The 15,194-nt window shown below is 30.1% G+C and overlaps 2 protein-coding genes across 2 annotated transcripts; both read left to right on the top strand.

The window, feature by feature from the left end:
* Positions 1-4,005: 4,005 nt before the first annotated feature.
* Positions 4,006-6,885, top strand: LOC119690060 (protein C1orf194 homolog). Its single transcript, XM_038105043.1, has 2 exons — positions 4,006-4,571; positions 6,683-6,885. The coding sequence occupies exons 1-2, from the start codon at positions 4,169-4,171 to the stop codon at positions 6,805-6,807; spliced, it is 528 nt and encodes a 175-aa protein (XP_037960971.1). The 5' UTR covers positions 4,006-4,168; the 3' UTR covers positions 6,808-6,885.
* Positions 6,886-11,373: 4,488 nt separating this feature from the next.
* On the top strand, positions 11,374-12,181 carry LOC119662578. Its single transcript, XM_038072223.1, has 3 exons — positions 11,374-11,512; positions 11,679-11,978; positions 12,040-12,181. Exons 2-3 carry the CDS (start codon positions 11,687-11,689, stop codon positions 12,087-12,089), a joined length of 342 nt encoding a protein of 113 aa, XP_037928151.1. The 5' UTR covers positions 11,374-11,512; positions 11,679-11,686; the 3' UTR covers positions 12,090-12,181.
* The last annotated feature ends 3,013 nt before the right edge of the window (positions 12,182-15,194 follow it).

Here is a 15,194-nt window from a genome sequence, read left to right as displayed (position 1 = left end):
GATCTATTCAAATTTTTTCATATATGTTAGTTGCCAAACTTGTATTCTTCTGGTGCTATTTTGTACAATTTCATGGCAGTTTTCGTTAATAATCGGACTATATTCAGATTCATCTTTCACACAATACTGCATCTGCGCAATATATTCAACTTGCGTTGTCAGTTGCACCACAAAAAAAATTTGATATTTTAAATGCTAGATGTGATGCATTATGGAGCTACATTATAGCACTTTTAGTTAAAATTTTTTCAAAATACTATAAAATGAAGACATTGGCTTGAAGATGTGATATACAATGTTAATAAAATAAAATAATAATAATAAGGCAACTACATTACCAATATCTGTAACACGTATTATCTGTTGACGATTTACGAAAATATTTTAGTCGAAAATATATTAAAAAGTCGGTAAAAGTATTTGCATCTTATCAAATTGGTTATTATTGAGGGTTTTGATTTTTGGCAAATTTTTTTTAAATATAAAAATGATTTCTAAACTAAGGGAGGCGAAATTTGAAGACCTTAATTGTCATTAAAATCAAGTATTTACAATTTTTTTTTATTATTTTTAATACTGATTTTCTTTAATTTCCGGAATATGCTACATTTTGTGCATTAAAATGTAAAACTTTTGTTGATTAGTGCAAAAAAACATATTCCTTAAATGCAGATAAAATGTCAAAGGAAATTTAATGAAACTGATTTATTTTTATATATTATTGTGTCTTCCATTACTTGCATTAAGACTTATCTAAACTTATTAATAAAATTCTTTTTTTTAATTTTCCCATTTATTTATATACTTAAATAGTTCTTAATGTTTCGCATGCATTAAAATATTTTCAATATGACGAAATTTCACTTAATTACTTTATAATTCTCATGTAGTTTGAAAATTCATATAAATACAACTCCTACGTATTACTATTGAATTGTGGTTTCTTAATTTAATATAAAATTTACACTGAATAGTTGTTGAGACATTATACACTATATATTTGCTTTGTATAAGGAGAAGTGCCCTAAATATTGGCTTCAAAGTTATATAGATTCAATATCGTTCAAAAATAATAAATCCGTTACAAAAACTTCTTGGTACTAATAAATTGTGTTTACTTATATATTTTAATGGTGGATTCCATTAGTTTTTTTTTATTCAAAATTATTATGATTTGAAGAACTGCATTATGGTCAGTGGTCGGTTGATATATGAATATTTAATTACAAAAATATGAGAATATTAAATTTATTATTGAAAGCGTTGTTAAAAATAGAGATGAATTCTTATTGTTAACTGCCATTATATAATTAATTACTTTCATTAGTTTAAAGATTATTGGTATATAGTTTCTTACAAATAACAAGCACAAATCAACTGTTAATTGGTGGAAACTCTATTGAATGTGGTCCCACATGATTATTACGAGGAAATTAAGCTAAATTTAGACGAATGGATAATACTTCTTTAATCACCTCTTTATAGAAAGTACATCTTTACATATCTTGTTGAAACATTTTCTAATTGAATATCATCTTCTATCCTTTGAACATTGCCAAACCAGAAAAGCTATTTAATGTTTATTTGTTGGACGCAGTCGATGTCGTTTGCTAGAGTCGTGGTTTATTTGAATGCTGTGATTGCCAGTGACCTGTAAGTGATAAAAAACTCTTGGGTAGAATCTTACTCCCTGAACATACTCTGTGCAAGTTATCAGGACCACGGTTGCCACTAATGGTACTTTAGTACCAAAATTGGTACTTTTTTTTCGTTTGATACTCATGTTCAAAAAATGGTACATTTTTGACGACCCAACTTTATTGTGAATATTTCCAATTAATTTTTTTTTATAAATGCAACTTTGCACTATTTTATATTTTGTTCATTTATAACACTATGAAAAACACAGAACGAAAAAATAAAGAGGTCAAAAAAAATTTTGGACCCTTTTTTACAGAAATGTTACCTTTTTAAACCAATTTTGGTACAGGAAAAAATTTTCAAGTGGCAACCGTGATCAGGACTTCTCATCATAACATTCTCTCTTATGTGCTACACACTAACCATATTGAAGATCGTTTGACCCTAAACAAACAATCTTCAATAACACGTATTTTATGATTTAAACACTAAAAACTATTTAAAGTAACAAATATTGTATCTTAATATATATAACATATTAATACATAGATTAATATCGTATTGCATAAATATTGTAACTAATTAAACAATAAATAAATAAAACATATTCTTTCATAATTGGAATTTATTATATTATCGGTCCTGACCTAATCGAACTGTGACCGACAGCATGCAACGATTTCCGGACCCGATACTTCGAGTTCGAAGTACCGGAAAACCGAATTTCTATCTGGGCTTATGAAGAAATATTGTGATTTGTACTAGAATTTTGTTTTTTTTTCATCAAAATCCCTTAGGTGCAAGTTTTTAAAAAAAGAGAATACAATTCCTTGATTCTAAACTGAAAACTTCAAAGAAGTTAACAAGGAATACGTGTCTCTTTTTTTATATCAAATCTACTTATACTCTTCTTCGGTATCTTCGGCATATCTTCAACGATCGATTACAATAAAAAGAGCGGCAACTTGATTTCGCTAAGGATTTTAGATAAAGATTTTGTGAATCGTATTTTTTTAAAGTCTATTGTTGGAATTAAGTAAACAATCTGAATCACTTTTTCTTATCCAATTTTATTTTTTTTCATCTCGTCATTGTCTTTATTATATTACTATTTTAAAAGAAATCACAACGATTTTTATAAATTCTTCAACAAAACTTAAAAGTACAATAGAGATTGCATAAAATGATATACTTCTGGAACTTTCTGATAATTTCGTATTGTAATAATAGTAAATGGCGATTTCCATTTCTAATGAAAACCACTAAAATATGGGAAGAGCCAACTCCAGAATATTTTATTCTGATAGCATTTAAAACTTTTTGTTGTAAGTCAAGCTTCCAAAGATTCAGATGGGAGCGATAAGAATGCCAAATAGTTCGTGAAGAATAGAAATACAACGTAGCGTATGAGTTACAAATTAAGTTCAATATCAGATATATAAATATTAATAAACAGTTATAATAAAAATAATGCTAATTATGTTAATAGTAATAACAAGAACAATGATAGTAAAAGTTACTGAATTATATTAGAGATATGAAAAGGGGTTTTCATGTATTTACATGTATTTATTTTAAGTAAACAAAAATTTTAAAAATTTGAACAGAAGTTCAATTATTCATATATTTCCTGTAGTTTTTGTATATAACATTTTTATTATTTATTTGAAAATGATCCATTATCTGATTCGATGTCATAGTTAGTTAGTTAGTTCAGGTGGAGGTAGGACGAGTTTCCCTCAATTAGTCAAAAAGCCGTTTTGAATCCACAAAAAACCTGGTAATAGTGGGTAGTAGATAGAAGGTCAAACTAGAACCAGCCAGAAGCTTTTATAAAGGCAAGAATCTGGCTAATGCTAATGCTGGAGATATCGTCAACTGAATTGAAGAAGGGGGCTCCTAAAAATTCAAACCTAGTTCTGGCCGAGTCTAGCTCCATGCCGTCCTATAGACCAGTGTCCTGTAAAGACAGATATTAACCTAGATAACTCAGATTTATTTCTACAGATTAAGTTAGAAGTTCTGTATTTGGAATAGAAGTAGCACTTGACCTGGCTGCTGAGGCAGTAAGTGTTCACTCATTATTTGCCTGTCGCAAAAAATGGTAATAAATCAGCCTACGACCGTAGCTGATAGGGGCAGGGATCGAAATAAGTGTATCCGTGGAAGAGGCGCCTAATTTAGCAAGCTCGTTAGCGCGCTCAATTCTTACAATATAAGAGCGCCCGTGAATCCGGGATGGCATATAACTACAAATTCAATTTCACCCTTGATTTAACTGTCGAAATTTTAATTAAAAAAAATAAAAATATAAATATAGAAGGATGTTATATATAGAAATTGTATAATTACTTTATAATTTTTTATTTTCATATTTTTATTTATTTTTCATGTGTTTTATTTTTTTTTATCATTTTTTAATTAGTCTTAAACACTTCAAACTATTTTTGGTTTATCTTCATGATTTTTTGTTTGGTCTTTTGATTGGCTTAGGGAAGAAAATTGAGGCTACTTACGTCGAAAAACAATGCACACGATGATGCGAAAATACACAAGATTTCGTGGCCTGGTGCCGGAAATGGATGAGGAGGGCACTTTTATAAAACCAATGCCACTTCCTATTTATACTAGTGATATTGCTAAGATTAAACCTAATCATCGTCTGTTCTATCATCAAACATTGGCATCGGTGCGCAGGCATTATTGCTTTAAACAAACGGATTGGATACCCCGTGATAAACTAGACTTTGAGATGCAGTCACGCTATAATCATGTTCGTGAAGTATTTCCAGACAAAGTTGATATGGTTATGCAAAAAGAAACCTGTTCTACGCATGGCGATAAGGTGGGATATACATATCGTAAAATGAGAAATACTTGCCGCAGGTTCTTTATGGCTCCATCACCATTGCAACATCCACTAAGAATTGGTAAGTAGTGGTATGTGTTGACAAAGATTGCCAATAACAATAATATATTATAACGTACTATTCTATATCTGAAAAACTCATATACAACCCTTATTAACACTCGTGTTTGCCTACTAAAGAAACATCAATTTTTTTTAAAAATCCTGTTAATCATTTCAATAGCCTTCATAAATAGCTATATACATTTTTTTTCGATTTTTTGAATACTTTAATGGTTTAGGAAACTATGCTAGTAGATTAAGTTTTCCGTTTATTTATTTTTGTGGCAGTTGTGGGAGCGACATTAAAAGTACCTTACATCTACTATATTACTGCCTAGAGCATACGCCATGTTGATTAACTTTATTAGTAGTTTTCTTTTTAAAGTATTTTGGTCAATTTAGGACCTCCCTCTAAAGACCATTCTTGGCTTTGCCACAGATTCAAAGTGATTTTTAAACTTCTGAGTTCTGCGTACGGTAACGCACAATAGGCCAATAGCGTTAAGTATATCCATAGCATACCCGGTTTATTCTAACCTAACTTTATCTATGAATTTCCTGTGGAATGATTTATTTCTAGTTCCAAAACTATATTTATTAGTTATTAATGTAGTACCTGCCACTCTATGTAATACTTTACTATTGTCATAGACAAATAAAAAGAAACAGAGCAACAAATAGACAGACAAATAGATAAGCATTTCCTAATCGTTATGCTAAGTGGTGGTAAGTATGTAGTCTACATAATTAGAGAGATTTTTCATTGCATTGTAAGCATTTCGAAAAACTTGATGACATTTTTAGTCGTAGTTCTTCGAAGGAAATAAAAACTAAAAATATATTATGTTGAAGCAAGTTGAGTCAGTGCACTTGAGCACTTTTACTCTCTACTAATTGCGAGGTTTCTTCATAACACCTCTCTACGTCTTGACTAAATTATTGTTTTTCACTTCATCAGACTAAGCAATACCTGATGTGCATACCTCCCGAGAAACCTGTAATCATTCTGAGATTCGATAATGGGCGATGGTAATCCTGTCAGCTTTCGTAAATAGTTTCAGGGCTCTATTCTTTATATATTTCTTGACCGGATCCATCTTGTGGTCCCTGAGGATATTATTCGTCCTAATGTAACATGGCACCTTGAAAAGTCTTCTCAGAGCCTGGCTTTGTGCAATCTCTAGCTGGCGAATAGTAGTGATTGAAGCTTTGTTAAACACCATACATTCATATAGAAGTGACGATCGAATTATTTGGTTATATAATAGCTTCCTGTTCTTAGCATTGAGATTTTCATTTTTGAATAGCGGTTGGAGGTGATGAAGAATTTTAGCACAGCTAATTCTTTTCAGTTGAACATGTTTAATCCATGTAAATCATTTGTCCACCGTGATGCCCAGATATTTGATGCTATCCTTCCAGTTTATTACCATATTTCCCAAACACATTTTCGACGGTTTGTGTCTTCTCTTACGCGTAATGAACAGAACCTTAGTTTTTCCATTATTGGTTTTTATTTTCCATTTCTGGAAATAATTCTGGATGAGGTTTATGTGTTGATTACGTTGAGAGCACATTTAGCCGAGTATAATATATACGTTTCCTGCGTATAACGTCAGTGTCGAGGAACCTTACATTGGGATATCGAACGTATAAATATTGTAGAGAGTGGGGGAAAGTAGTGATTCCTAAGGAACCCCTGTTTCTATAAAAAATAATTTTGTTTCAATTTTATTAAAATGTGTTATTTTTTAATATTTTTTCTCTTCCTCCATCCATCAATTTCAATATATTTTCCCACCTTTCTGTCAAATTATAGACTTAATTTTCCCATCTTTCTGCAAAATTATAGACTTCTTGTAAAAAAAACCTGTCGCTTTTGAGAGTTAAGTGTAACTCGAGTCAATTTTTTATGTATTGGTTTAAAGTGCTTTAGTGGGAAAGTAAGAGAGCCAGCACAAAACTCACCAAAGTCTTGCCAGTGTAAACGCTGCGTTAATTTTAATTAGTTTAGTTTAATTAGGGTTTGAATTACATTTTTCAACATTTATACAAACTATATAATATATATTTTTATTATATTGTTAAATTAGTAGCATATATAAAATAAGTTCTCTCTATTTTCTATAGGAGGTATTTTGTATGAGAGAAAGGATCCTAATAGTGTTAAATTAATGGTGGAAGGACATCACAGTCAGTTGACGAATGCAGGCTTTTCACGACAAGACTCTGATGGTACTATTTATTCTTATTGATGGACTAAAAACGTTTTCAGCAGAACGTGAAGACGCAGAACGTAAAGTAAATTAAAAAGAAAAATTAATGTGATTAAATACAATAAATAAATCCATAAATTGAAAAAGAATTTCTCCATTTTTTATTTTTCTTGAATTGATTTTTTTATTTTTCATGTTTAGATAATTTTTTTTTTTTAGTTTTAAAAAATATTTGGTGAAGTTTTTAAATATTTGGTTAATTTTATTTTAAAATACATATTTGAAAAAGCTTCTGGGTTGATGTGGTGAGTTTATAAAAACTTTTAATGTGGTGAATTTTAAATATTTAAAATTTAACTGATTTTTAATCACAACAAAAAAGAAATAAAATATAATAATATAGTCGAATAATTATATTTTGCTTTTACTAAATAAAATTGCAATTATTTGAATTTATTTTAAAAGTAATAAAAAATAATGTTTAATAAATTTTTATATATGAACATGTATACGATTTTAAAGCACCAGCCATAGTAATCGACAGACTAAATTAACAATATGTTTCTGTAACTCTCTACTGATGTAGACGTTTTTCGCAGACAATTTTGTGACAATGTCTTCAAAAATTATTTTTATTGTTGGAAGTAGTTTCAATCGCGGAGACATAGCTGATAATCAGTGGATAATATTTTCGAAATTTAAATTAAAATGTCATGAATAACAATTTGACAACATGTCTTCAAAACTCTATGCGTCCAATGTCTTGCATAGTGTCCGCAGAGAAATAAAAATGTACGTCCATAGCTTGGGTTTCGTATATTACTTCATTTGTTATTTTTTTTATATAGAGTTTGCGTTTTGGATATGTGATAATTCAGTGATACTCGTATGGATGTTGTCTGCAGATAGATATCAAATCTTAGTGTGTTTAAAAACCAAAGGGCTTTTTAGGCGCCTCAAAAATGGTCTACCATTTCGATTCTAAAGGTCGATTCAACTGTGCTAAAAGTGTTATAAAAACTGTTAGAATTTATTTAATTAGTTGTATCATTTTGTTATGTTGTTAACAATTTTAATTAATTATTATTATTATTACTTATTATTTATATATATAGTCTAATTTTAATATGCATTTTATTTTAATTTTATCGAATTTATTTTTAATTATTTAATAAATATTTGTATATTATATTTGTTTGATATATATAAGGGATTTATTTTATAGTTACGTTATATAGAAATTTTAAAAATATTTGTTTTTTTAATAATTTTATATTTGCTCTTATGTTGAGGTTTTTATGAGCACATTTACTCTTTCTTACCTGAGGGGTTTCTACAGAGTCTCTCCCTTTTCTTTAATTATTTTATGTATTTCTCAAAAGCTTCTCTGATTACTCGATGACTTATCTAAGATCTGCTTACCACCCGCACGGCTAGTGACGTCTCTGAGGTTAGATAGTGCTATGTAGGGCAGTCTGTTAGTTTTTGCGTATAGCTTCAGGGCTCTGTCCCTTATATATTTTTAAACAAATAATTAATTATATTTTTTAAATATTATATCTTTTATTATTGGCTATAACATATTACTATTGTATATTATAACTTATTGTAAATCAAAGATTTAATTTTTTATTAATAATATCAAAAAATAATAACGTAATGCAGAATATAACATTATCTTAAAGCTACATTAAATATCTTGAATATAAACTAAAACTCTTATTTTATAAACAAATTCAATTAAATATAATATCTACCATTATTTATGTCTATAATATAAAAATTTATATAGTTTCAATTTTCATACTATCCGTGTATTTTGAGTAACCATTAGGTTCCCTAGGCAAAATATGTATGACAAAGTAATATCATAATTGCACATGGATGTGTTTCCATCTTCTATATTCGTTGCGTACTTTTGGGAAGAAAAATTCACGATGGCCTATTCACTTCACTTCATCATACGATCACAAACAACCCATAACGATTTCACTAGTGTCGCTAACCCCAATAAGTATTCTCATAAACCGTCTGACTATCCTGGTGGTTGGTAGGTGCCAAGTTGAATGTATTCACATATGAGTTTATTTGTTTATGTATGCATTTAATATTAGAAATCAGTAAGTAAATTAAATTTATTATTATAATATCTTTATTTTTATTTCACTATAGTTTAAAGATTTTTTTTATTTTTTTTTTTTAAAATATTTCTAAATCGAAAAAATATATTTTTTTATGATAAAAGTTGTCCTGTAAAAGCTTTCTCAATTCAAGAATAGAATTATTGGTGGTACCCTGTTTAGGGTGTGCTTTTATGACCGTTAAAATATTGAATTATTTTAAAGGTACGATATTATTAATATATGGTATATATAGCGAAACTGATATCAATTGCTTATTAGAACAACTTAGAATTTTTTGGCCACGGTTAATCTTAAACACCGAATTTCTCATCATATCCGAAAATGTGCCAATAGAACTCGAGGTTAAAAGCCGGAAGTGGCGTTGAATTGGACACATACTCCGAAAAGACAATTCCGCCATTGTAAAAATGACTTTTGAGTGGAACCCCCAAGGTTCATGTAGGTCTGTTCGCCCATGAGTCAATTGGCTGCGCTCTATCCACGTTGAACATCGGCAATTTGGTTTCTTTCCGCCCTATGCTCTTACAAAGAGCAATGTCTTTACCTAGTGTATTATAGATTAATACATTATATACACACCAAGGAAATAATAATAATAAAAATATTGTGTTAATTCAGAATATCGCATGCTATCCATTTTGTGATTCCCAAGGTTAATAGAATTAGTTGTCATTCAAATCTCAAATAAACTTCAACTATATATGTTGTCTAGAACTTGTCATTAGATATGAAATACAACGTTGTTACTGGACATATAATAGTTACTGGTTTGTTTTGAGATAATTATCGATAACTTATCGATAACTGGCAATAGTACAACTGAAAATTAACGAATGAGGGTATGTTCGCTTTTAAAGGGTCGGAAGTTAAAGCATTGTCTACACTAACAAATAAAAGACTGTTCTTTGCATAACTCTACAGACGTAGACAAATTGCTTGATCTTGATGGCAAATTTATATCATAAAAATATGGAATCATGTGTCCGGGATATTTATTGTACAACACAGCCAAAACAATACATACTGTTGTGTGGTTTTGAAATAGTTCTCTGGAAACCATATATCTTCCACTCATCATTAACCATCCCATCTATTTCGCGCGAATAAAAATTGATCATAGCAATGAGAATTGTTAAAATTTCATCAGTTTCAAACACGTTTAAACCTATCATATCTCCAGACCAAATATCACACCTTATAATAGTTTTTGTTGGAAGCAATCGTTTTTCGACAGTGTTTTGTGGATTTTCACTTAGTGTCTTTAATGCGACAAGTGCAGTAACTGACATATCGATCGATTAGGTGAAATATAACTCTCAATACTGAAAAAGACTCAGGCAACGAATATTTTCATCGGTAAAGGGCTGGAATGTAACGAATGGAGTTAGGGTGCCATTTTAAAAAAGGTTTTCTACTATATTATCGGACATTTAGAGAGTTAAGTCCTTAATATATTAACGTAGGTCACTATTTGGAAAATCAAAATCAAGAGAAATGTTTCATATATAAAAGTGATGACTCCTGTTTTTTTGCAAGTGAAAATTGAAAGCTCAACAGATAAGCACACATAGGATTAAAACGTTTTAAAAGACAAGTTCTTAAAACTATATTTTGTGCTATATATGAAAATGGTAAGTCGTGTTGAGAGGCGAAAAGTCTCTTGAAGCTATTTATAGTGAAGACTCCTTAAGACTAAGCGGTTGATTGTAGGTGTGATAACAACTGCTAATGATGTCGAGAACAATATCGTAATATCTGCTCAGCACTACAGTATCGATGCTGACGGGTCACTGATTAATAGGGAGGTATACTATGAGACTAGGTATTCCTTGTAATGAGCTTTGTCGGGGTTGTGGCTCTGAAGATGAGGAGGAAACTGTTTTCCATCTCATGTGTCGGTGCCCATCTTTAGCTAAGAGAAGATCAAAAATCTTGGGGCCCCCTTTCTGACCGATCTGACTGAGCTGTCAGATCGGTCCTGCAATGTTATGGACCTGGCCAGATTCATTGAATTGTCGAATTGGTTTTCCTTCACCTAAATGGGGTAGTCGTTGCTTTTTTCAGCGTTAGACGTATACAGATCACCTTGTCTGTGTATATAAGGCCGCCACTCCAAAACCTAACCTAACCTAACATGATATATATATAAAAAAAAGATTTGTGGTACTTCTATATTACAACTTTATTATTAATTAAAACACTTTAAAATATATATTGTGGATGGTTATTATTTTGTGAGTATTTATTGTTTTATACGTAATTATTGTTTTGTTCTCTTGCTCCTGAGAAGAAGCGTTAAATAATAATAGACGCTGGACCATTAAGTTAGTTGCGATTTGTACTTTGGTTTTTACATCACGCCAGATGGCGTTGCGCTAGTTAATGTGTTCGCCACATATTGCATATTTTTAATCGTTTCACTTGTCAAAATTATTCTTCATTTCCAAAAAATCAGGCACTGAAATATTTCTAAGTTGGAAATTATACGTTTAGTTGATAGTTTCTAAAATTTATTAGAAACTTTACTTAGTGAACGACTAGGAGTTTTTAATAAAGTTATTAAAAAGAAGACTAAATAACAATTTTTAACTTAAATATTGGTTTGTAAATACATGTCGTTTATGTTTTAAAAATATTTGAAAAGATAAGATTATATTTAAGAAAATTGGTTTGGTTGTTCTCATTTTAAGGAATCAAATAAATATGTACTCTCGAACGTTCTGATCCTAAATATTTTATTAATATATTATTATATTTCGCATCCAGGAATTATAATGGCAAACGGAAAGCGGTGCTTAGCTCAATTCGAAATAAATGGCCTTTTGCATGATGGCCAGTTTATGTCATATGTCCTTGAACTTGCTGCGATTTGCAACGTGAATGGTTTCATTAACCAGGATTTTGACAAGAAAAAGTTCGTTGGTAAGGTTGAAGGTACATATGACAATGTCGAAAAATTTAAAATTACACTTCGTCATCAAATTAACCAAAACGTGCTAAAGGTCATTTTTGGAGAGATCGTGGAGACTAGCGTAGCTCACTATCAAACCTTCCAGGTTGGCAAACGTAAGTACTATAGATTGTAGAGTATAAATTAAGAAATAAAGATATATCAAAATTTTCTTAGACGAAGAACTTGAACGCCTGCCTGAGCATTTCCATCGACTTAAGATATGACACTGGTTTTTGGAGAATGTATGACAACTATAACGGTTGGACAAGTTTTATATTTTCTCATTTTCAAAAATCTTCCTATTACACACTTTTACTCTTCCTTCCTTCTTTCTTTCTTCTTCCTTGTATTTTATGAATTTCCAAATAAAAATGCAAAAAAACTTTATGAAAGTTAATATTAATAATTATTAATTATTGGTTTATATATTTATTAAGAATTATTAAAATACAGTGGGTAAGTTTTAGTGAGTTAATTTTTTAAAAATGGATAGGATGGGATCATCCCCAAAATGGGATGATACTGTGAGCCGTAAAAGTCACAGCCTTTGTTATTTCCAAAGGCAGGCACAGTTGTTGGATTGTAATCAAAAGAACAGAGACGATTAGTTAAAGCCACTTTTTTCAATCTATTGAATTTGGAATTAACTCAATTTAAGATGTATTTGCTAATGTTGGATAAAAAAGCTTATCAATCACTATAGATCCGAAATAAAAGTCCTTACTGTGGATGGAGAGAATTAATTTTTCATTCTGTGGCGAGGATGTGGAATGCTTTGTGAACCAACCGTTTTCGAAATGGTGTGCCCGACTTCCTAACACATTAATATGTAACATAGTATACAGACCAAAAAATACACCCTCTTCGGAGAGGTGGTTATAATAGCTTCAAAGTGTGTAAACGTATGTATGTATGTAAAAATAAAATTATGTATGTAAAAAATCATGTTCCACACTTGATTTCATTCACACAATGACTTTCGAATTCGCCAGATGCAAATCCGATGGACTATTCCATTTAAAATATTTTGGAGAAAAAGGTGAGGACTAAAAAATATGTCAGTACTGATGCGCTGAAGAAACTCATTGTTAATGAATGGGCCAAAATACCGGAAGTTCACATACGTGAAGCACGCAACTCATTTTTTGACCGATTGAAGGTTAAACTGAAAGCAAAAGGTGACCACATCGAGCTCTCATGGAGCTCGATTCTGAAATTTTAATTATTTTCACAAATTTTTGTAATTTGAATCAATGAAAAATAAATTCACACAAAAAAGATATGGTCGATTAAATAGATAATACTTCAATCGTTTCATCCTGTACTTAATTACTATATATGCGATATCGGGTAGCCACTAAAGAGAATGAAACCTTTAAGCGTGTATATGCCTTTTGATGATTGCTGGGCAACAATAGCGTAGAGCAGTGATCTTATCTAATCGGATGACATGCCCTTGTAAAAGATGATATTCCGTCAGTACGATGACTGCCTTTGAAAGTCAGACTTATTTGCTTTTTGTTTTGTTTTTTGATTGTAGACGGATCACGTTATATGTGGGGCTTGACATAAATACTTATGCTTATATTTATATACTTATAGAATCATTTCAATGTGGCCATTTTGAAATGTAAGGTGCATTTTGTTTAACTGAGACTAAGGGAGTACCGTCATCTGTTATTTTTCGTTGTTTTGAGTTAGTACAACGGCACTAATATTGATAGTACCGATAAATGTTTTTGTGACTCAGTACACAATTCAGGTTAACTGGGGACAGGGATCTTTTCGGGTAAGTAGATATTATGAAAGCACCACGAAGGGACATAATGGCTACTTGATTGTCATTAGAAATGTAAAGATGAATATATACGATAATATATTTTTTGTTGAAGGAAAACGTGACATGTAGTTCTGTAACCTTCTCGCGTGCTTCATAGTGTAAATCTTTTTGTGATTATACAACTATTAATCCAATTCCATCAGCTGGATTTTGACTAATTCCATTAAATTTTTCACTATTCCACGATTAAATGCCCTACTCCGCAATTATCACCTCCAAGTTTTTGTAAGTTTTGTAAGTTTTTGTAATTATTTTTTTAATTGGAAATACAAGTGCAATTACACAAAAATAATTGAAACGAATTTTATTGTCAAAGCGTGTTAAGTATCTTTATGCTTCACTTAATCCAATTTGAACTTCTTCTCAGTTTCTTTACACAAATTTCAGTGTCCACCTTTGCTATGTGCAACGGAACGTATGAGTGATGTGCGGAAGATTTTTCGCTGTATTGAGTTTAGTTTCGGATATATCGGTGTTTGATGCACTTTTCTTAGAAAAAAATATTTAGTTTTTCTTTTAAAGTTTATTGAATGTAAGCAGACTTGCAGTTTCTTAAGAAAAAATCGAAATATTGAAGATGTTTTGGATTCGTGGGTGTACCAGTTGGCCATTGTAAAACTCATTGGTAAGTACGTCGTAAAAAATTGATGTGAATATTTTTGATGCTAAATTTTTATTACAAATTCATTGCAAATAAGTTGTATTGAAGTTAAATTTAAAACCCAGTATCTGAGATGAATTTTTTTTACTGAATTACATACTCGTATGAGTATATAAATATTCGCATTATGTTTTCAGATTTGCTGAGAGAACATAATATAGTAAGATACATCAATATAATAAACCTAGTTCAGGCACTGTGAATGAAAGCTTGCAATAAATACGCGTTCAATGCGATATGCTCTTAGAAGCACTTCTAAAAACCTTGGAGTGCTTCCTAACACTTCTTATAAAATGGGTTATGAGACTCATGCTAATCCTCGAAGGAGTACACATTTCTACCAGGGCTTCAAAACAGAATTATTTCCGTTTCTCTTTTCGTTTTCGGTTCAAAAGAAAAAAATATATTTTTTAGGATTAATTTCACATTTAGGAAATCATTATATTGATCATTAAAACAATAAATTATAAAATTAATTATATACAAAATTTGAATTAAAATGCAAATTTATGTTTTTACTTTAAAAAAATCCTCCATTAAATCCTTTTAATAAAAAAAACAGGGGAAGAGTTAATTTTTCTATTCCCCTAAGAAGGTTATTTAGAAATAATAATCTCAAATGAATAATGTTTAATTAGAAAATAAATTAGTTTTAAAAATAATTTAAATAATTTGCATTAAATGTAATTATATAAATTTTTTACATATATATAAAGTTTTATTGTATAGATATTTTTATATAGCTTTTTAAACAAGACATATATACTTTAGTCTCTTCAATACTACTTTTATTAATTTCAAATATTTTTTAAAAAGCTGTTTATTATT

The sequence above is a fragment of the Teleopsis dalmanni genome, chromosome X (genome assembly GCF_002237135.1).
Source record: "Teleopsis dalmanni isolate 2A chromosome X, ASM223713v2, whole genome shotgun sequence".
Classification (NCBI taxonomy): Eukaryota; Metazoa; Arthropoda; class Insecta; order Diptera; family Diopsidae; genus Teleopsis; species Teleopsis dalmanni.
Note: the sequence above shows the minus strand (reverse complement) of the source record. Positions and strands in the feature narration are given on the sequence as shown.

Excerpts from the sequence above, each read along its gene's own strand:
- LOC119690060 (XM_038105043.1), top strand. The coding sequence starts at position 4,169 with ATGCACACGATGATGCGAAAATACACAAGATTTCGTGGCCTGGTGCCG. Across the intron at positions 4,572-6,682 it reads GCAACATCCACTAAGAATTG|GAGGTATTTTGTATGAGAGA; the intron begins GTAAGTAGTGGT and ends TATTTTCTATAG.
- LOC119662578 (XM_038072223.1), top strand. The coding sequence starts at position 11,687 with ATGGCAAACGGAAAGCGGTGCTTAGCTCAATTCGAAATAAATGGCCTT. Across the intron at positions 11,979-12,039 it reads AACCTTCCAGGTTGGCAAAC|ACGAAGAACTTGAACGCCTG; the intron begins GTAAGTACTATA and ends AAATTTTCTTAG.